The sequence below is a fragment of the Cinclus cinclus genome, chromosome 4 (genome assembly GCF_963662255.1).
Source record: "Cinclus cinclus chromosome 4, bCinCin1.1, whole genome shotgun sequence".
NCBI lineage: Eukaryota > Metazoa > Chordata > Aves > Passeriformes > Cinclidae > Cinclus > Cinclus cinclus.
This window is the reverse complement of record NC_085049.1, coordinates 19,812,683-19,834,204: the sequence shown is the minus strand read 5'-3', so window position 1 is coordinate 19,834,204 and position 21,522 is coordinate 19,812,683. Positions and strand designations below refer to the sequence as shown.

General features: G+C 38.8%; 1 protein-coding gene across 1 annotated transcript in view; it reads right to left on the bottom strand.

The window, feature by feature from the left end:
* ST8SIA1 (ST8 alpha-N-acetyl-neuraminide alpha-2,8-sialyltransferase 1) overlaps nucleotides 1-21,522 on the bottom strand; it is a 98,270-nt gene that overhangs the window by 21,810 nt on the left and 54,938 nt on the right. Inside the window, exons 3-4 of the mRNA XM_062491568.1 lie at nucleotides 19,299-19,408; nucleotides 15,151-15,243 (exon numbers count right to left, since the gene is read on the bottom strand). Coding sequence (XP_062347552.1) covers nucleotides 15,151-15,243; nucleotides 19,299-19,408 — 203 coding nt within the window. The remainder of the gene's footprint in view (nucleotides 1-15,150; nucleotides 15,244-19,298; nucleotides 19,409-21,522) is intronic.

Sequence of the window (21,522 nt, the reverse complement as noted above, 5' to 3'; positions counted from 1 at the left end):
CTGAGTAAGCTGAGTTTTCTTATAAAACAAACCCAAATTCTGCTTTTAATTACATAATTGCAAATCCAGAGTAACTGATTTGGGAGATAGAACATTGCAATGAGAATAAATGGCTATTAAGAATTTGATTCAGAGTTTTCTGCTTGCTGACCTTAAGTGATGGGAATTAGGCAATATCTTTCATGGGCCCTTCCATTCCAAATGTTGAGATGCATATATAGTTAGCAAAGATGCTTTCTGAAGTGCAATACAGTAGCTGCAAACATTGTTCACCAGGTAAAGTGGCTTCTGTCTTTGAGAGTGTGGAGAAGATTGGTTTTGGAGGAGGGCTAATACAGTTCAAACTACTCCTTTTAATACATTTGGCCAAAATCACAAATAATGCTGAAGTATAGGTTTTTTGCAATAAAAATCTTCCCAAGGACTAGGAAAAGACATTTATTTCTCTGAAAAATACTCAGAAATTATTCACCTGCGCTTTTAAGAAGTGCAGGCTTTTTTATGTAATAGATTTCTGTAATAATTTGCATTTGGCTGTGTTTGACTGTGGACAGCTGGAAAGCAGACACAAGAACAAATAATTTAAATGTTAAAGGAAATCAGGAATCTGTCTCTAATTAAGGACTATGCTATGAAATGGGCTTATGAATTGCTGATGTAAATAACCAGCCTTAGTTCAGTGCTACCTCCATCACAAATGAAGGGTATAATAAAAAAATACAAGTACCTCACGTGTGACCTAAGTCTGGTCCTCCAGAAGTGCTGCACACACCTCAGTCTTGAACAAAGGCAAAAGCAGTGCCCAAAACTAACACTCACTGATTCCAAACAAAGCCTATTGTTGATAGGGTACTCTGCCCCATTCAGATATCATTAAGTTCTGCTGGAGAAGCACAAAGGCACAAACATGAGCTTTGGCAGCTGAGAGAAAGAGAGCAATTGCAGGAACTGTAGCTGTTCAGATGTTGAGAATTAGTGTTGCTCCCATGGCTTCGCTAGAATTATATGGATATAATGCACTAGCTGAGAATGTTATCCATTATCTGTAACTCCAGCTGCGCCTGCATGGCTAATCCAGACAGATCTTTGAGTCAAGGCTTATATGGCATGAAGCATGCTGCTTAATATAATATAATTTATCAAGAAAAGACTCATAGATAATTTCTGCATCAACTCACAACTCAGAGCTAAGTGAATACAGAAGAGCAAATAAGCCAAGATCAGTTATTAGGAGGGTTACTAAGTGATCCAAAGCCCACTGAGTGGTCCATGTGCACATCAAAAAGTCATTGAAATTATTTAAGTGTTGAAATGACCCGTGCTGTGCAATTTGAAAGCAGTTTGTTATAAGCACTGAACACTCCATATTCAAGCTGCTCTCATTCAAAGTCCACAGCTGCTGCAAGATGGGAGATAGTTGATGAATTCAAATCCTACCTTATAAACAGTTTATTCTTAAAATTCTTTATTCAGCCACTCTTTTTCCCCCCTCTCCTTAACTTGCCCTAGAATTCAGGGCAAATTTACAGCAAATATTTTAAATAGAAATCTTCTCACCTCTTGGAAGCTTACAAGAGGGGGGGAAGTCTAGGTTTGAACCAATTTTTCTCACCAAGTGAAGAGATATGCACAGAAAACCAGTGACAACATGTGTCTGGCTCTATTAGTGAGCCACCCTTCTGAAAGCTGTCCCTTTTATCATGTCCTAGGATGTCCTCTTTCTTGAGGCTGCTGCTGTCAGAGCTGCCTGAACACTCACTGATCACAGTCTATGCATACAACCCCTGTGTCACTTTGCATGGCTCGAAACTCCTGGCAAACTGCACTAAAAGAAATGGCAAAGTACCTTATGAGCAATTCACAGATGAGTCCTACAGCCAAGAGCCTGCAGAAGAATGTTCATGGCTGGTCTGTCTGCAATAGAGGGAACGTGTGCCTTCTTAAGGGCACACATTACCCCCACACCAGTCCCATACATTATCCTGGCCAACTATCCAGCAGCACTGACATAGTTTGTCTTCCCCTCCATGCATATCTGGTGTTACATCTTTAGTGAGGAAAGGGGAAAACACAGTGTAAGTAAGAGGAGAAGCAGATCTAGGGTTTAAAACTCTGTTATCTGCCAATACTCTCACTCTCCACCCCCAAGTTCTTCCAGCACCTTGTCTGTGCCTGCCAGCCACCCCATTCCTTCCTGATTTCAGCAGCAGCAATTTTCACTCTGTTGGGCTGAGAAGGAGTCACTTGGCTACTCAGACTTTGCTGATGGACCAGCTATCCATCTCCCCCATCTCCTCCTCTGAAAGTGAGACTGGACAGAAGGTTTCCAAAGCTGGATTTCAGCCTCCATGCACACCCTTAGTTAGACAACATTACTTTACATCGAAAGCCATAATAAATGGTTGAATAAAGCACAAACCAGAAAATGGGAATTAGAATACCTAATATTCCAGCTCACCTTAGGAATTTCACCCTGTTTGCAAAGGCAAAACCAGTCTCACTTCAGTTCTAAGCAGAAGATGTTATTTGAGTTCTAACCAAGGTCATCAGAAACTCCACACCTACTCTAAAAACCAACTCCCTTCTTCGCCAGTAACATTACGGCCAATTTCTCAAAAAAAAATATCTAAAGCAAAAGATCTTTCCTGACATCTGAAAGTTAGCACACAACATAGACCTTGCTTCTCAGTTTCTACCCTGACCACTGGAATGTTGCTGATGGGAACATAAGGGAAGGAGAAGCCTTTATGAATAGCGCAAGACAAATTAATATGAAAAATTCTGGTTCAGGGCTTCAGCTCTCATATCTCTGTTATCTAAACATTTCCAGCAGAGCCTCAGTAGAGTCACCTGAAGAAAACAAAACACAATTTGGAAGCTGTTAAGCATGAATTCCCTGCATTTGAAGAAGGAATCAATCCCTTAAAAGGCAGTTCACTCTATAGGACAAAATTTTCCTTTGCAACTGCTAAGCACATACAGGGGAAAAATTCATTGATATCTAACACCCACTTTATTCCAAGTAAATAATTTTAAATAATTAATCAACACTATTAATTTATGATTTTTTCACTTGGGATTCCAGGACTGTTGCTAATGGTAGTTATTTAAGGCTTCATGTCACAGAGGCGTATTTTCATGCAAGTCCACAAAGGGCAAAATGAGAAGGGCAAACAGTACTGTGGAACTCAGCTGACCCAGCAACATCTAGGAACACTGACAAAAATAAGGAGGATGTTAAAGGTCCTTCTCTGCTGTGGCTCCTCAGTGATTGTGGAAAACCAACAGAAAGAGACACATCCCTGATGGGCATCACTGGCTCCAAGCAAAGTAGGATGCTCAGGGTCCTGCCACTCCATGCCAGAGGAAAATTTCTTGGACAGTAAGTTTGTCACCTGATGTGCATTTCTGCATCTGAGGAAGAAGCATCAGAGATGAGAGCCAAGCACTGCAATAACCTGACAGTGTGTGAACAGCAACTAGCAACTCTGTGGACAGAAACAGATTTTCTGGCAGGTCTCATTAATCTTTTTATGCAGTTTTAATACTCATGAAATAAACTGCATGAATGGCCAAGAACATTAAGTCTTCTTCACAGGAGTTACCTCAGCAAACACCTGTGATCAAAGACTGGGCAAAGAACAGGGATATGCTGCTCTGGGCTTCACTGATTCACTGCTGGACTGTGATGGTTCCCTTGTGTTTCTGTTGAAAATGAGTGACAGGTTTTCGTCCACCTTCCTATATAGCATATCTGCACCAGTCTGTAAACAGCAACTTGACTTAAAACTTACCAAAAAATGCACCTTCTAAAGCAGAAGAGAGATCAAATCTTTTAAATCACACCCCACAAACCTTTTTGTCCCTGCTCTCCACTACAGAACCAGCAGACAGGAGCCCTTCCCAAAGGCCAATTCAAACCTCACCGCTTGCTGTTAAACACGCCTTCATCCCAAAAGCTCCACAGCTTTTCTGAAGATTCCTTCCTGCCCGATACAGAAGGATGAGATTCAGTCATCATTCCCTGGGAGGCTGACTGGGACAAGATGGGAATGGACTCCAGCCAGGAGACAACTTATGAAGGAGCTGTATTTCTGAACTGCTTCTACTTTTCCTTAGTGGTACCCAGGCCCCTTCATGCCAATATGAGCACCTGGATTCAGTGTTGTTCTACCTCCATGCACTCATTGATCCATGCCATGCATTGCATCCCACAGGTGGATGACCTGAGAACAGAACACAGCTAGGACTCCTGGGATATCCATCTGTTTGGCACGGGCCACCCCAGAGTAAACTGATTTACCTAATCCTTTTAGGGTTGATGGGAAGAGCCTGAGCAGATGAGAAGCTGCCCATCTCCTAGAAAGAGCCATTTAGAGAACAATGAGCTTTGCTGGCTAACACAGCTGTGAAAGCACTTGGATCTATACATCCATGAAACCACTTGGATCTATACATGCAGCATGATCATATTCTGGTCAACACAGAAGCTCTACCTTTGACTCAGATTTACCATGCTTTCCCCTGGATATTCATCCTTCTGATCTTCCACAAATAGCAGGAGCCTACAACAAACCCGGCACTAATGCCAGGTCTTCACTGTATTTAACTGGCAACCTCTGATATCTATCTGAGTAAATTTGTATCTTGTGCTACAAAGCCCAGGCCTCACAAAATTGACCACTGCAACTGCTATAAAAGAATGGTGTGTTTGGTTGCAGGGCTTTTTAAAGATTTGTTTTATAAGCCAATTGCTGTCTTAAAAAATGAAGCTTAACTCTTACAGTTTTCTTCCCGTTGTTACTGCTCAACAAGCCCACTGTAAGGATACACATCTGACTACATCTTATTCCCCAAACATTAGCCTGGAATAACCATAATGGATGGTAGGATAGATTGATCAGAAATATCTGAAAAGCAACTCTTTACCAGACCAAGAGCAAGCTTAATTAGTCTAATGAATCTAAGAATCACACCCTTTTACCTCGTAGGGTGTCGGTAGATCTTTTCAGTTACTGAGCTGATCTTCATAAAAAGAAAATATAGCTAAGTCATGTTTCATCATTTTATCCAATTACTCTATTCTGGTTTTTATTCTTTCTAGAAGTCTTTACTATTGTCATTGGGAGTGAGTAGAAAAGTGCTATGAGTATGTCTACAGACCAGATTTCAAGATTTTTCTAAAAATCTCTGAAGGAATACATAGGCTGTTAGGACTAGCTGGCCTTGCTTGAGCAGAGGTTGATCTCCAGGGGTCCCTAATAATTTATGCCATTCCATGATTTTGTGAATTCTCCTCAAGCTTAGCTTTAAAAAAAAAATTCAACCCAAACCTGACAAGGTGGCAGCTGCTTTCATTGTGTATTTGCAGCACTGCCAAGACTTGGGTAAGTCATCTCAGCATTGCAAATCTCCAGAGAGTAAGAAGAATTTTACCAATTACATGCTTAGATGTGGGGATTTAAAAGTCTACCTACAGAGTTTAGCTGTCTCTGCCTGGAAGGGGGTTGGAAAAGGTAACATTAGATGACTCCCTCTTAGCTGGATAGTAAATACAGCCATCTGGTGTGAGTCTGCATTACTGATTCACAGTACATTATGACTGGATAGCACAAGAGAGCAGAGACTAAAACTGATAAGGGATCAGAAAGAGGAAAGAAATCTTGACTGAAGTTTTAAATGAGGCACAATTTTTAAACCACAGAATGAACTTTTGCCATGGAAACAGTGACAGGCTCAGCTCTTTATCCTACACTGAGCCTCATATCAGTGTTAATCAATGCCAACCTGCTGCATGAAACAGGCAGGGCACTGAAAAATTCAGCTAAGGGTATTCTTACTACAAATTCACCACTGCTACTAATTAGAAATGCTGCTCTGGGCATAAACCCAGGCAGAAACACTCTCTTGTTTGTAAGTAAGGCCTGCCAATAGTAGCAGAAGTAATAATTATCACGCAAGAATCAACACCCTTCTACAATATAACAGAATAAATTAATTAGAAATGTAGTAATGTATGTATTTTTAGAGAATCATAGAGTGGTTTGGGTTGGAAGGGACCTTAAAGGTCACCTGTTTCCAGCCCCACTGCAATGGGCAGGGACACTTTCCACTAGACCAGACTGTCATTTTGCACATTTGATATACTTGTAGAAAAAGCAAAAAAGGTAGGAAAGTCACAGTGGAACATTCTAGTCTGAAAAATTAAATTCTTTTTCCTTCTAAATACAAATAATCCATACCTACGCTAGTCAAGCCAGTTATAGGGGCTGGCACAAATGAAGTTAAAAACAATAGTAAGATTTCCCGTACAAAAATTTCATGAAGTAGCTAAAATTTCTTATTTTAAGACACTTGAGAAATCTCCTGTATATTGTTTCAAAACTCATGTAATCTAGACCCTTAATTTTGGTGTGCAATTTGAATTAAATAGTCAGAACCTTAAGGGTCTGATTTTAGCACCCGTCCTGCCTCAGTGAGAAGTGCACAAATGATCCAAATGCACAGACAGCTGCCAAAATCAGCAATGCCAAATCTAACAGCTGTTTGGTCACATACTCAAGGAAGAGTGTTAAAATTACTCTCTTGGAGATATTTTATAGTCCCACTTTACAGCTCCATCTTTTATTAACTGTTAATAACACAGTTCAACATTACAAGCTGCTTATACACTCTGATCTAGCTTTGTATTTTCATATTTCTAAATTTAAACTTATGGAAATGTGAGCTTATTTTAAGATTATTGACCAGATAGCCAAGTTTTAATTAATGCAAGTAAATGCATTGAAAACTTTCAGTTTCACAGGGATGACAAAACTGACAGGAGGCGTAAAGCTCAAATCAACACACCACCCCTTGACATGTCCTGTGTGCTGGTGGAGTTCATGAGAAATCTTTGTGGTTCTTAGTCAGAAAACAGAACCATAAGTCTAAATAACTGTCTTCCTTGTTTACAAATAATGAAAACAGTCTTTCACATCCCATCCTAAAATTCAGACATCTCTGCTGTGTGTTTTCTCCATTTACATTTGGGAGAATTGGAACACACCAGGAGCACCACAGATAGTAGGACTTCTTTCTTCACTAAACTGTCTCCACTAACACCACCATCCACCTTTTGACATCCTCTTGCCCTCCTGCAGAGGAATTCCTGTTATTAAGCTTCCTGGTGGAAGATGCAGATGAACTCATGCCACTTTAGGCCACACATTACACGTTTATTTGAATCCCTCTACACTACAAAATCCCATCTGAGGCCCAGGGAAACCATTAGAGGAGCACCCTGCAATCATGACTCACTGTCTTGGGTGCTCACAGACCACCTTCAGAAATACAACTAAGTCAGAAGAGAAAAACAAAGATTTTGGGAAAAAACCTCCAAAAATTGTTTTTTTTCTCCTGCTTGTGTCATTTTGAAATGTTGGCTTCTATAAATATTCTACCCATTTTGCATTCAAACAGCTACCTAATTGTTCATTCTGTCATCCTGCATACAAGTGAAAAAGAGACATCTATACAATAAAATCAGAATATTTCCTCCAGAGACCACTTAATGAACAGTAATGAGCATGTGGGTACAGCTGCTCAACACTTCCTTCTCCCACTTGCTGCCCCTAAGTTTAAAAACACATTCTAGAATGGTCAGAACTAAGCTGTTCACAAGGTTTCTTATGGAACATAAATCAATCAGGATAAGCAACTCACAACTTTCTGAGACAGACTTGGAAGTCTGTCTTTCATATCTTGCATACCTTGGCTTTGAAAATAGGTTTTAATCCCTGACAATACTTCTCCCTCAATGATGATGCCATTTAACTTCTTTGTTACCTCCTCGGAAGGACCTTCTGAGTATGGAGATATTTCCTCAATGTTTAACCATTTCCACTCTCTTTCTGTAGACTAAACTAAGTCAGAATAACTGATTTCTTCTGCCCTTGATTTCTTCCACCCCCTCCCCTGTCAGAATCGTAGAATCATTAAGGTTTGAAAAGACCTCTCAGATAATCAAGTCCAGCCATCAATAACCACCATTTTCACCATTAAACAATGTCCTCAAGTTTCATATCCACACATTTTTTAACACTCTGAGTGAAGGTGACTCCCCATGGCTATCTGTTCCAATGTTTTAAAACACTTTCAATGAAAAAAAATCTTTCCTAGTATCTAACCTAAGCTTCTCCTAAGGAACTGCTTTGCTTTTTCTGCCATCTCCTAAGAACATGTGGAAAAAAGTCCCAAAAAGTCTTCCTTAGTGGTTCTGATATTGTACTGGATATTTATTTATAAACTCCTGAAAAAAACATTTCTCAAGATCCATCTACCTTCTGGTTTACCTAAAAATCTCTTAATTTTCTGAAGCACTACATTGTTCTACACAGGAGGATTATTCCCCTAAAGGGATTATTTCCCTAAAGGACTCTACATGATCATTTCTCCCTCAATTTATCCTTTCCTTCAGTATCTATTCCAAGTGCTTTTGATTCAGCCTTCTCAGGTGGCTATCTCATTCTCAGCAATCCACAGCTGTTTAATGAGAAAACAGACCCTAATTAATCCCTCTGCCTCAGACATGTATGCTTTAACCTAAAGCTTTTGGCCTGCTATCCATAAAGATAATTTCTACAGTCTGCCCATCTCCTGAATTTGCAGGCTTTCTTTTAAGTTTATGGGATCACATGGCTGCAGATCCTGCAAACTGTGAAAGTTACTTAGGGACAGGAACAAAAGAAAAAGTGGAAATGTCACAATCTGGCAGACTAGGGAGAAGTAGCTGTTTTCTGTGTTCTCATTATCTGCAGTCATTCAGATGGCAGGATGCCTTGCATCTTCATTTGACAGAAATATATATATATATATATGTACATACACACACACACACACACACACATTTGTCTTCCAATCAATATCTGAAAATATCCAAGAGATGCAATACTGGTAAAAAAATCTAGGTTAACATTAAAGACTGTAAAGAAAGACTAGTTACCTAAACATGGATTAGGCACTTAAAAATCTTTGGAGATGTTACTCTGAAAAACCCTGGGCTGTTCATACAAGACACTGAAGTATTCCAATTGACTTTGAAGATATTAGTCACATACTTAAATATAAGGCAATTGATTAACTACTCCACATATTGGTAATAGTATTTAGAAGTTCTCATATCAAGTCCTAATGCAGGAATATAAGGATTAAAAAAAATCTCACCTGAGTTAAAAACATTATTTGCTCAAGGACATATACAACCTTCCCATTTCACAGACCTAATAATGGAAAATCAGACAGCTGGCTGTCTCTCTCTTTGGTAGTTCTGGCAGAGTCTTGGATACAGTGATCTGAAGAAGACACCAGGAGGTGGGAGAGGGGGGAGGAATGGAAAGGAACAGTCTTCCTGCCATAGCTTGCCAAGAAAGTGAAAACGTGTGAGACAATGTGTTAATGAATATCCCCACAGATGAGCAAGCACTGGTGATTTCAGTAAGGCAAAGATTTTGCAATTAAAATGTCATTCACAATGGAGATGATGATGACTATCATCAAAATCCCAAACAAGAAACTTACAAATGTGTGTGTAAAGTAATGCATCCCATTCCTCTCCAATCCTACAATAAACACACAGTTGAATTGAAATTTGAGGATATTTTAATCACAGCTCCAAATGGGTTATTTTAATCCTGGTATCTTCTATCTCTACTTTATGACAAGTACTAATAAAACATTTATTTTTAAGGAAAAGTATTAAACCATGATTTCATGAGATCTCATTTATAATTTTCCCATTTCATCCCCACATCAATCTGCCCTTTAAATTATTGTAAGATGGAGACTTCTGCAGGTTGTCTGGGAAGTTCTTCCTGACATTTAATAATTGCTTTTTCTGATGAGGTATCATCCCTGTATCCTCAGAAAATGCTCCTGTTCTCAGTCTTTCCTTCTCCCTTCTTTTCTCCTACCAGATTAAATAACTTTTCCTCCAAGTTCCCATTTCCCTAATCCAAAATTTCACCCCATTGTTTTTCATCTCAGCAACAGCACCTGGCCTTTCTCTTTGGAGCCAATGGTGCATTTTGAGACACCTCTAAACCCAACAGTCCTTTCCTTGAGGCTAAGAGCTCCTAGATCTCCTTCTTCCTGTTCACTGTTGTATCTTGTGCTTAAGAAGAGGTGGATAAGAGAGTAAAAGCCACTTATTTAAATGGGGTCAAAGCATGGCTATAATAACAACAAACTGTTCCAATCACAGCAGGACTTTTTTTCCAACTCCGTATATTTCTATTCATCAGCTAGGAAAACACAACAGCAAACCAGAAATTCTAGAATTTTTCTTTCCTGGCTCTGTCTTTGGCCTGGTGGTTGCACTGGGCCAGTCCCCTCCATCCCCACAGTTTTGCTTACTTTTCTGTTCAAACAAAACAGAATGTTTTGGGCAAAAGCAGATGTTCCACACAAAGAGAAAGTAAAGCATCCCTTATAAATGTAAAGTTTTTAAAATAAACTTTGTATTTGAGGACGTGAAAAAAAATTATTACTAACAAATGGGGGTTCAAGCAACTTCCATATACAGAAGAGTTTATCAGAGTCTTGCCTCTTAAGGAGTACTTCCCAGAAATGTTATCCCTTTGCTGTTGACACAGATGTTCAGAGACTCTTGTAGAAGAACATAAAATGTGAATTAAAATTATTCTTCCTATCACTTTGGACTTCTTATCAACGAAATAATCTGAGATATATTTAGATACTCAGAATGAAAATAGAACACCTACATGAAGTATTTAAAATTTGGTGACTAATTGACTTTACAGGGAAGGATCTTCCCATCACTTGACTTGTACAGAAAGGACAAGATAAGCCTGAAGGGTTTTCCTTCAAGAACATAATTTATCAGTGGTTTCTACCTTTTTTTTCTGATCTTTTCCAATTACCAAATAATAATGTAACTACCTAGGAACAGAATATGTATTTTTTACATGGAGACACATTGAAGATAAATTCTTATGAAACATCTTCAGGAGTGTAAGCAACAGGCATAATACTGTACATTTGTTTAATCAAAGATGAAGGAAGCTTTCATCCAACTAAATTATTACTTCAATTCCATCTTTTTATTCCTAATATTCCAAGTCAGTTGAATCCAGAAATGTCTTCAGGACTGAATCCAGAAAAGATTATTAGTTGCCTCTAAAATGTAGGGGACACTGGAAAGCAAATTTAAGCACACTCAAAATCCATGGGAACCTAATAAACAGCAGTGATATTCAACTGGCATTTCCAAGCTGACAGGCAGAATCATTGCATTTATTAGTCTTTAGTCTCATTCTTTCATCATGATTTATCACAAGACACTGAATGCAGCAAAAACTTGTCAAATATCACAGAGATGAAAAAGGTGAATTAATTTACTGAAAGGAAAATGTTTCCATGCAGTGACAGAAGTTCATACTTCCACACAGGCCATTAACACACAGCTCATGGATAAAATACTCACCAAAAAACAGCAGTTGGACTAAAACTCCCTGAATGCTGGGAAACATCTATTTGGAGTTTTACATTTATTGAGGATAAAATTGTGCATAGGTTAGACAGATAAGCAGCCATAGCACTAGAAAGGAATACTGCTGCAAACAGCATTTGTTTGTAGATTTAATTAGAAGTTTAGACAAATTATTATTGTATGCCATTTGCAAGAGTTGTTGAGGATGATAAGAAATTCAAAAAATTTGCTTTTTGTAAACAGCCCAGAAGCAGTGACTTTAGAAACAGATAATATGCCATATCCACAAACTCTCTGTATTTCTTAGTTTAAAATCTTCTGCTATTGGTCAAAAATCATCACTGCCTCTTAAGCATTTATATGTTCACTGACTCATCCCTCTCCATAGCTGTAGACAAGAGTTCAGAATATGGATACAACCTCTCTAAGTGACATAACCTTATTGCTTTTTCCCAGAGTCTTAAGAATGGGTGTAGGCACATCACAGGTGTTGCTATGCACTGCCTCTTTCCTGTGAGGGACTTACAGCAGCTACTCTTGGAAAGAAAATAAAACCCAGAACAAATATAAAATAATCTTCTGCCTACAAAGTGTTTTCCTGCAGATGAAGCCAAGCTGAGAAGGATGGAAAGGGAATGACCTGGAAACATCAAAGATGTGGGACTGCAGTCCCACAACAATACTCAGGGGAAGAGGTTGAGAAAGGTCACCTCGGCCTCAGGAGCAGCTTTATGCAACATTTCAATCCCAACTGCAACCTTAACACATGCTTTGACAGAAAAGTTAGGTTTTGAATGCAAAGTGGAAAAATCAGTTTCACACAGGAGTGAAGGACTGTGAGTTCCAATAATAACTGAAGAGAGATGTCTGTGAAAAATTTTAGACAAGAAAAGAAACTAGGACAGTCAACACACATCCTCTTAGACTGGAAAATTTCTGCCACAGTACATCTATTGTCAGTTCTCCTGAATTATATTAATTGAAGTTAGGGCAGGACATTCCCAAAATCCAAATGAGTAGGACATTCAAAGGATAGGACATTCAAACCCTAGTGAGAACGGAACAAAATATTTCACAGGTGAAAACTGTACTACCTGCACAGTCAAACCTCCTGCTGGAAACAGACTAGGAACTCGATCTCTAAGTTTTGCAAAAAAGCAATGTTTAGAAGCTATTTCTAAAGTCAAGGTACTCCTAGATTAAAATTGTGACTCTTCCATCCTAAGGTGCTAAATCGATAGGGAAATGGTCGTATCTCTGCAATAATTACTGCCAAAGATTTGATTTTCTAAAAGCACTAATTCTAGTTTTAGAATCACACAGGAAATTGCTTTCACATCCCTGGTATGAAAACTTTGCCCTACTCAACATGTGTCACCACAAATTATCTGGTAAGGGTAAGTCTTTTAGAAACCATGAATGGTCTTGCAGGACCGATTCACTAAACCTGCCATAAGACACTTGAGAGATAATTGAGATGTCAAGCCTCATCAATATCCACATACTTCAAGTAAGGACAACAAGAGGGGAAGAATGACAATGAATAATCCCGTTATGTGATGCTAGCTAACTCACAGCTAAGAAACAGATACATCAGTCACAAATCTGAATGTCTTTGAATTTCATAAAAGTTTGAAAGTGGATGTATAAGCAGCCTTAATTCCTACAAAAGTTCCTTTCCATATAAATGATGACAGAGTTGTAGTCCTTTTTTTCTATTTTAACTTACAAGATATAACCTTTTTTTCCCCCACTCTAACTTATCACACAGGAGATAAAATAATGACTTTGGGCAGCACACAGGAAACATCAGTCAATTATTTTTTAAAATTTAAAAATTAAAACATTTCTTCCTGACCAGGCAGAGGAAGCAAAGCCTCAAAGGAGGCTTCTTCTGATTTTTCAGTGCTATGAATTTTTTCCCTGTGTCATTTTCAGTTACTGGTTGTGTATCTCCCCCTAATCAATACATTTGCACATATTTTTCACTATACTCTCTCATCCAAGGTCTTGCATCACAGTTACTGTTCACTCACTTTGAAAGCTGACATTAATCACAGTCCTGTTTTCTTCCTCTCTTTTGTCCCATTTCCCACCCCCTCCACTCCTCCTTGTGATATCCACCCCTCACAAAGTATCACATCGCTCTCTCCATCTGCTTCTTCAACCATCTCCTCAATTCATCCTTCCCCTCTTGCTGGAGAAGTCCATGGTCTCTCCAGTGTGGCTCCACAGTCTCCTTGAAGCATCACTAAAACTCTTTTCTTTTTCTGTTCAAAAATAGTAACTACAGTCAGTTTCTACTCCAGACCTTGATGGAGGGGAGGATGCAAAACAAATATGTCTGATTAAATAACCCTGTCTTAAAAACCATAAAATCCTCTGTAAGGTTGTGTTTCACACTGCTCCTCTTCATTTCAACCCAAATGCCATGGCCAAACTGATCTTCCCCTGATGGGATGTTCTGGCCATTTCATTCCATTTCATAAATCAATTAGCTATCTACATACCACAGGATTTTGAGATTCCTGCCTTCAGATCCACTGCCCTGAGTAACTCCCTGGTTTTGCCTGGCACCTGGTGCCATCCCCTGCCAATTCTGCTTGGTTTGCTTTGATTTCATCCCACAAGTATTTCTATGCCTTCTCCTACTCAGCACTCTCTGCCAGCAATCAGCTCTTGAAGCTCATTATTACTCCATTTCCCTCTTGCTCACCCTCTCTGTTCTACTCTGTCAAAGACCGTCATCTATTCCGCACACAGAACTAGGAAACCCTTCTGTTTCTGAAAGAGAGGAAAAATATTACATTTAAATGCCATCAAACATCTTTTTCCAAGCCAGTGCCTTTCTTTTTAAAACACCTGGCTTTCTACTATGCATTTAATTTCCCTGCTTTGCTTCCTTTCACAATCTGTCACCTCACAGTACCCACATTACACATTTCTTTATGCCTAATCATTTCCTGGCCATCCCCTTGGTTCACATCTTCTCTCTTGTGTTTTTCAGTGAACATGGCAGGTTACTACCAGATTTTGTTCTGCCTGAGAACAACGTAGCTCAGTCCAGATGATAAAATGTCAGTGCTATCTCTGATTTTGTCTTCCTGAATTTTAATTGCTATGTTTTTGGCTATTTTTTCCCCCACTCCCTCTTCCCCACTCTCATCAGTGATTGACATTTGGAAAATTCCAACCAACTCTAATAAACAACACAAATTTGTCCCAGTTTCCTAAGAAAGCAAAGATTGCATGATCACTCCCTGCCAAGCAGTTCCATCCCCTTTTATAGTCTGTAAGTCAGTATCAAACAAATAATGCAAAGGCAGTGAGGACTCAGAGGTTATCTCTGCTGAAGCAAAGAGAAACCCAGATTAGCATCCTCATTAACTGTGGATTGCAGCAGCCATCTGGCCTGACCACCAGTTTGAGGCACCCATCCATATGCACCTCTCTTAGCTTCCCTGCTTATACTGAAAGGATCAGAGGTTTAGCCTTTAATTATTTCACCTAACACCAAACCATTTCCTATTTCACCTTTTCCAGATCCCCTTCCAGGATAAGATTATTAAGAAGACAACTCTGATGTACCAATTTCTGTAACACAGATGAAGAATTTTTATTTTGTCTACCCCCAAACAGAAAATGAAAAATCTGCTCTCTACCTTTTCTGAATTATACTGGGATTTGCAGTCACCAGTTGGGTTTTGGATCCAACATCCTTGCTGTATTCACTGGATAGAGGAGGAAGGTTGCACCTGCACACAAAGACAGTCAAGATTTTAAATTACATTTAAAGGACTGATAGACTTCAGAAAACATAAAAATCCTGTATTATTGGACCAGACTACCATTGTTCCCTACTGTACCACACCTATAAGCATTTTTGTACCAGATTGTGGGGAAATAGAGAAATAAAACCTTTTGCAGAGATGACATCTGTAGAGCTGCTAAGCAAAACCAAAGGCTGACTTGACATTTCTGACAGGCTGAAAGGCTGTGGAAGAGGCTGTTACTATCTATAGGACATTTTTTTTAAATCCAAATTGTTTAAAAGTTCTGGTTTTCACTCTTTTTTGTTTTGTTTACCAGTATCAGGCTCCAGATTGATAATATCACTCTGTGACATTATAGGCATTATAACTGGTATTTTAAATATTACACTGTGGGGTACCATCATCACCTTTTAGAATTTACTGAGAAAACACAGGGAAAAAAAAGTTAGGTGGCTTTTACAGTATGTGTCTCTCAGTTCTGCTCACAACCTTGTTCTGGTGGGCAGGGTGATAATAGAATAAAGCCAAAGCAATTGAGCAAATTTACTTTGGGAAGCAGAGAATCAAGTCTCAAGCCTCAGAATTAGAGGGAAACATTCAAACTGTGAACAGTCTTAAAAGCTCCCTTGTAAACACCTAGGAGAAGGAGGAAGGTGCAGGAGATAAAGATTAAGATACATTCAAACAGTATCCAAACCTATGCACTGCAAAATTTAGTTGGGAGAAATCTACACAATAAATTAAAATTACACTAAAAACTGTTTTCCAAACACTTTGCATTTCAAATTTCTCCTTTAAAACCAAGACACAAAGGGTATTTGGAATGTTTAAAAGGCAAAAATGAAACCATGATTCTCAAAGACAAGCAGAATTTGGAATTTTTTTCAGAGAAAGGCTTTTAGGTGTTTATGTTGTTGGGGTTTGGGTTTTTCTCTTGGCAGGTTTTGTTAACTCATTAAAAAAAAAAGAAAACAACCAAACAAACCAAAACCAATGAAAACCAACAAAACAACAAAAAAAAAACCCAACTCAACCAAACCCACAGTGGTGCTGTATCAGCCTCTATCTGCATATAAATGCCAGCTCTCAAAATCTTAAATTCTCATTATCAAGATATGCCAAGGAAAAGGACAGCAATGTCCTACCTAAATGGAACATAGATTAATTAACTTACATTCACCAAGAAATACAAAATTTCCAGGAACATTTTCTCCTTTTCATGACAGTATCTGTTGTGTACAATGTATTGAGATTTCAGTCAGGAAACAGCTTCTAGTTTACCGTAAATTAAGAGAAGCTAGGCAATTTCAAAAGAAGACAGAAAAAATAATAAAAATACAGGGTTTTAGAAACTGTGGTCATTGATGGAAAAGGAAAAGGAAAAGGAAAAGGAAAAGGAAAAGGAAAAGGAAAAGGAAAAGGAAAAGGAACAGGAAAAGGAAAAGGAAAAGGAAAAGGAAAAGGAAAAGGAAAAGGAAAAGGAAAAGGAAAAGGAAAAGGAAAAGGAAAAGGAAAAGGAAAAGGAAAAGGAAAAGGAAAAGGAGCAAGGTTTGAACCATAGGGAAATTTTAATTCTCAGACATAACAAATGATATAATCTTAACAAGAAAGAGTTCTTTAAAAATAAAATAAAATAAAATAAAAGTCAAACAAATATTTGTGAAGGAAGATTTATAGCTGATTTGCCTTAGGGTAGAGAGGTGGCATAAATACCTCTGACAGATCACAGTTTAATGCTCCCTGCTTTGAATAAACAAAAGCTCATAAGGCATGCTTTTAAGAAAACATTTTTGGTTAAAGTTGATTTAAAAGCACTATGAAAGACTAAGACCACACTCTAGTTTTTATTATCTCAGCATCTAAATAATGACAATTCTTTCATATGCCAGTCACAGATGCATTATTTAAATACATCTAATTCCTTTCGACAGTAAGTCTGATTCCCACCTTACTGTGCAGGAAATATTAAGAAATGGCCAGAGTATCCACAGGAAACTGCAGGAAATCTGTTGCTTGACCTTCACAATTATTTTCTTGGATAGGTCAGCAGAGTGCTGAGTGTTCTGAAGGTGAGGAACACACCAAAGCAAAAGAATCATACTAAGAAACTTTATTATTAATTCACTAACTCTTATATCTGTACTGAGAAGTAAGTACATGAAAAATAGAGTTAAAAGCATGGCTTAGGGCTACTACCCAACACTTCCCTTTTAAAATAAGCATTAGCAGGTAGGGAGAGGGCAAATAATTTTTTCCCTTAGAAATAAGAATTACAAACTTGAATATCAGAAGAAGAGTCCATTATAACCACAATACCTAAACATGTAGACCATCTGCATCTTTCTCATTGTATATGCAGCTTGCTATGCCTTAGGGGCTGAAAACTGCTGGTCTTTTCATCTCTGTGTTGGAACAACAGGGTTTGTAGAAGATGCTCAGCAACCAAATGAGTTTAAACTCATTAAATAACCTTAGCAATTACAACATATGACTGCAGCCATCTTCTCTCACATGACAAAGCTCATGGAAATATAGATAAGCAAAATCAAAACTCATGTGAAGGGAATTAACAAACCAGGGCAAAACCTTGCAGGACACTTCACACTGCAGAAATACTTTGAAGATGTTACACAATTTTCTTTTTTAAAAATCACCATTATGCTCTTTCTCTCTCAGCTCTCAGATTAAAGAAATGAGATTTAGAAAACATCAATCAAATTTTCCATTAATATTATTTCAAATCACTAACACAACAGAGCCTGCAGACAATGACTGGGATTTTTGCAGGATTCTCCCTATCACTTATTTCTAAATCAAAACAAGCTCTGTACATATAAAGGTTGGTTTATTATGATCAAGATAAAATTGCTGCTGTTTTGTTGGGGGGTTTTTTGTTGTTTTTGTTTGTTTGTTTTTTTTTTTTTTTTTTGCTTTTAAACTTCTGTTGGTTTTGTAACAGATTTGGTTCTTCAGCATTCTAATTTTCTAGAAAATATAACCATGGCATATACGCTGCAGTTTCTTGTATTTAGTCCATGGAACACCTAAGGAGTTTTGCAGTAATGGCAGAGTGCCGCTCTCTCCCCCTGTGCTTTACATCTTCTCTTTTGTAAATGTTCTAAGTGTATGTCTGCCTTTAGTTTGTTCTATTTCTTTGCATTAACAGGCATTTAACAATGAAGGTATTTTTGGTCTTTGAGATGCAAAATACAAATTACAGTAATTGTTTAGAACAAGTTTGTGTGGTTTTATAATAAGCCATCGGGATCTAATAAGGAGACTTGTTATAACCCAAAGAAACTCCAATTCTCATCTGTTTTGGAACATTCCTCCAGTTTCTCCCTGACAATGTTTCTTTTGTTCATGTTCATCAGGAAGGAACTAATTTCTGTCTTTCTTCCTTAAGGATCACAGTCCTAGAAAGTGCCAATTTTAATTAAAAAAGCAGTAGCTGGTTCAACATCCCTCCTGACAGGTTCTTATAAATTAAGGAGGACTGGAGGGAGAGGAAATGTGAAGAATCACAAAAAACCTCACATCAAGGGAAGAGGTTTGGCCTTTCCTCAGACAGCCACAGTTCAGTATTGAGGGAAGAAAAGCAAAGAAAGATTTTTGCTTTTACCAGCTCAAGTCTTGCCCCATAAATCAGCCCCTACTCATTCTGAGTTCCACAGGTTGCATGCATGGCATTTAGTTTCAGAGGACAGAGCACAGAGCAGGATGAAGCACCCTGGCTGTCCCTGCATATATGATGAGAAAAGCAGCTCCTCAGTACCTCTCTGAGACACTGCACAAGCTGTCACAACTTTACTGACCAGGAGATTGTCCCCACACCCCATATCACTTTGCAGAACCAAGCCAAAACTCCTTTTTGTCCTCTCCTCACACTTTGACCCAAATTGCTTCTGTAAAGCATCCTGCAAAGGCAGGGCGACAAAGCAAATTATCATTGATTAATCTCAACTGAACAGCTTTGAAAAGTCTGAGGCTTAGAAGGTGGAAGGGGGGACAATGTGTCATTAAGGTTTCTGTCTTACCGCATGACAAAATCTGCTTGATCTATTTGTTTGCCACAGCCACTCTTTTTCAGGATCCCACCATTTCCCACCACGGAACATTTCTTCAGTGGCAGCTGGAAGGGAGTAGCCTAGCAACACAAAACAAGACCAGTTTTACAGAGGAGAACACAAACATCTTTGTAGCAGCCACTCCTGGAGAACCCAGGGAACTGTTAGGGCTCAAAGTGACAGAAAGAAAAAGGAGAATTAGGAGTGAAGTAAAAAAAAGTTCAGAAATTAGCTAGTAAGTACGTGTAGAACCAGTCTGATCCCACTCCCCAAACCAGGATGCAACAAACATGATACAGACGATGATTTTCTGCAAAACCAAAATTGCCTGAAGTCTTGATGCAGACACTGACCAAAGTCAGGCCTTTCACATCCTTTCAGGCAAACTGCAAGGACACAGGGGAAAAAAGACAACCAGAAAAGCGGGGGAAAAAACAAACCCATGAGAGTGAACTTCCTGAGCTGATATACAAAAGATACCTCTGAGGAAGAAAGAAAGGAAGGAACAGGGAATGCTGTAATGACAGAAGTGTACTGGCAATCTGGAGTCACCCTGGCTCTCTCCATGGTTGTGTTGCCCGGACAGGTCAGTCCAGAGCCTTAGGCAAAGATATTTGGAGCTTAACAGCAGCTCCTTAACAGCCAGCTGCCCAGCAGCATTACAAATTAGTATTAGCATGAATTAAAATTAGAATGGGATCATTTTAGCTGAGGAGCTCTTGCAGCTGCTTAACAAGGCATGAAAGTGCAAAGTCAAATGGCCATAGGATCCCGTGCACCAAACACAGCAATGTATTAGATCTGTATAGTCCTCCTTCCAGAGGATCTCAAAACTATGGATTGGACACATTCCTGCCAGCCCCAAGCCTGTTTTGATCTTGGGGCAGCCATGTAAGCAGCACAAACACTTCAGAGCAGCCCAGCATATGAAAAAAAAAGGTGGTGAAGAGACATGTGAATTTAAAGCAGTGATTTAGTTACAGAATGTGATTTGTCTACAATACAAGAGTTTATATTCCAGCAAAAAAAAATGTGCAGGGATTTTTATTTATCAAACTTGCAAAAGCCTGACTTTGCAGCAGAGACAGGAGTTACTGCACAGGTCTCAGGGAATAGAGATGCCAAGGAGAGAGGATGCACCATCACAGAACAATTCTCTCTGGGTGGCCTCACTTGCACATACAGAGCAACATCTGACATTGTATCATATATTCACTGGGCATTGCACTACAGAACCTGGTCCAGAAAACAGACCCAGCATTACAGCACAGACTGCATTTTTTAGAACTTATTCCTGCTGTCTTTTATTTTCTCTTCTTCCTAGATTTACTTGTTTTGTCTACCTTTCTCTGCAAACTGGACTCCGTTCAGCTTCTATAAAGTCACAACTTGTTTTTTAATGAAAAAACTAACTCTGGATTAAGATATGCTTAAGCAGAAAAGTAAATTTTAGTTTCCTGAGACCCAGCAATGTTAGGAATGTACTGGTAGCACAGCAGAGCAGTACGGAACATGCAGCTGAATTCTTGTCCTGCATCTGCCTTCTCAAGAACATTTTTTAACTTACAGCTTTTAACAAGGAGAATATCTTGAGATTCAAAGGGAATCTCATCTCTGTGGTGACCCTGATCAGATGAGAATTCACATTCTCTGTAAAGGGGTGGGGTGGGAAGCAGAGGAAATGTAAACTAGACCTGTTCTATACATAACAGTATCTTTCTTGAAGATTCATCAAAGCTCCTTTCAAGACAGCTGGTTATACAAAGTCTGTGCCAAACCACAATGGCAGCAGACATTAACTCTTGCTTTTAAGAGTAGTGGGCACTGTTACATAAATTCTGCACCTTTAGACCCCCCCAAATAGACATTTAGCAGTTACTAAATGCTTCCAAATTCTGTGAGTTGCAAACAGTCTTTAATGTTGCTTGAGATTGCTTCAAGAGAGGTTTATTCCCTGTTCTGCTCAGAGATGATAATATCAGTTCTCGTACTTTGGTTTCCAAAAGTTGATGAAGTTTTGAAACTCTTGTCCTTCTGTTATCCCAAACACAGGCTTGCTACCTGGTGTGTACAGAAAATTCCCATACCAAGGTGAGGTGGCTCTATATTTTATTTTAGTTTGTGCAAAGTAGGGAGCATCACGGGAACCCACAATTTGTGTAAATAGACACAATTTCTACATTTTAACAAACAA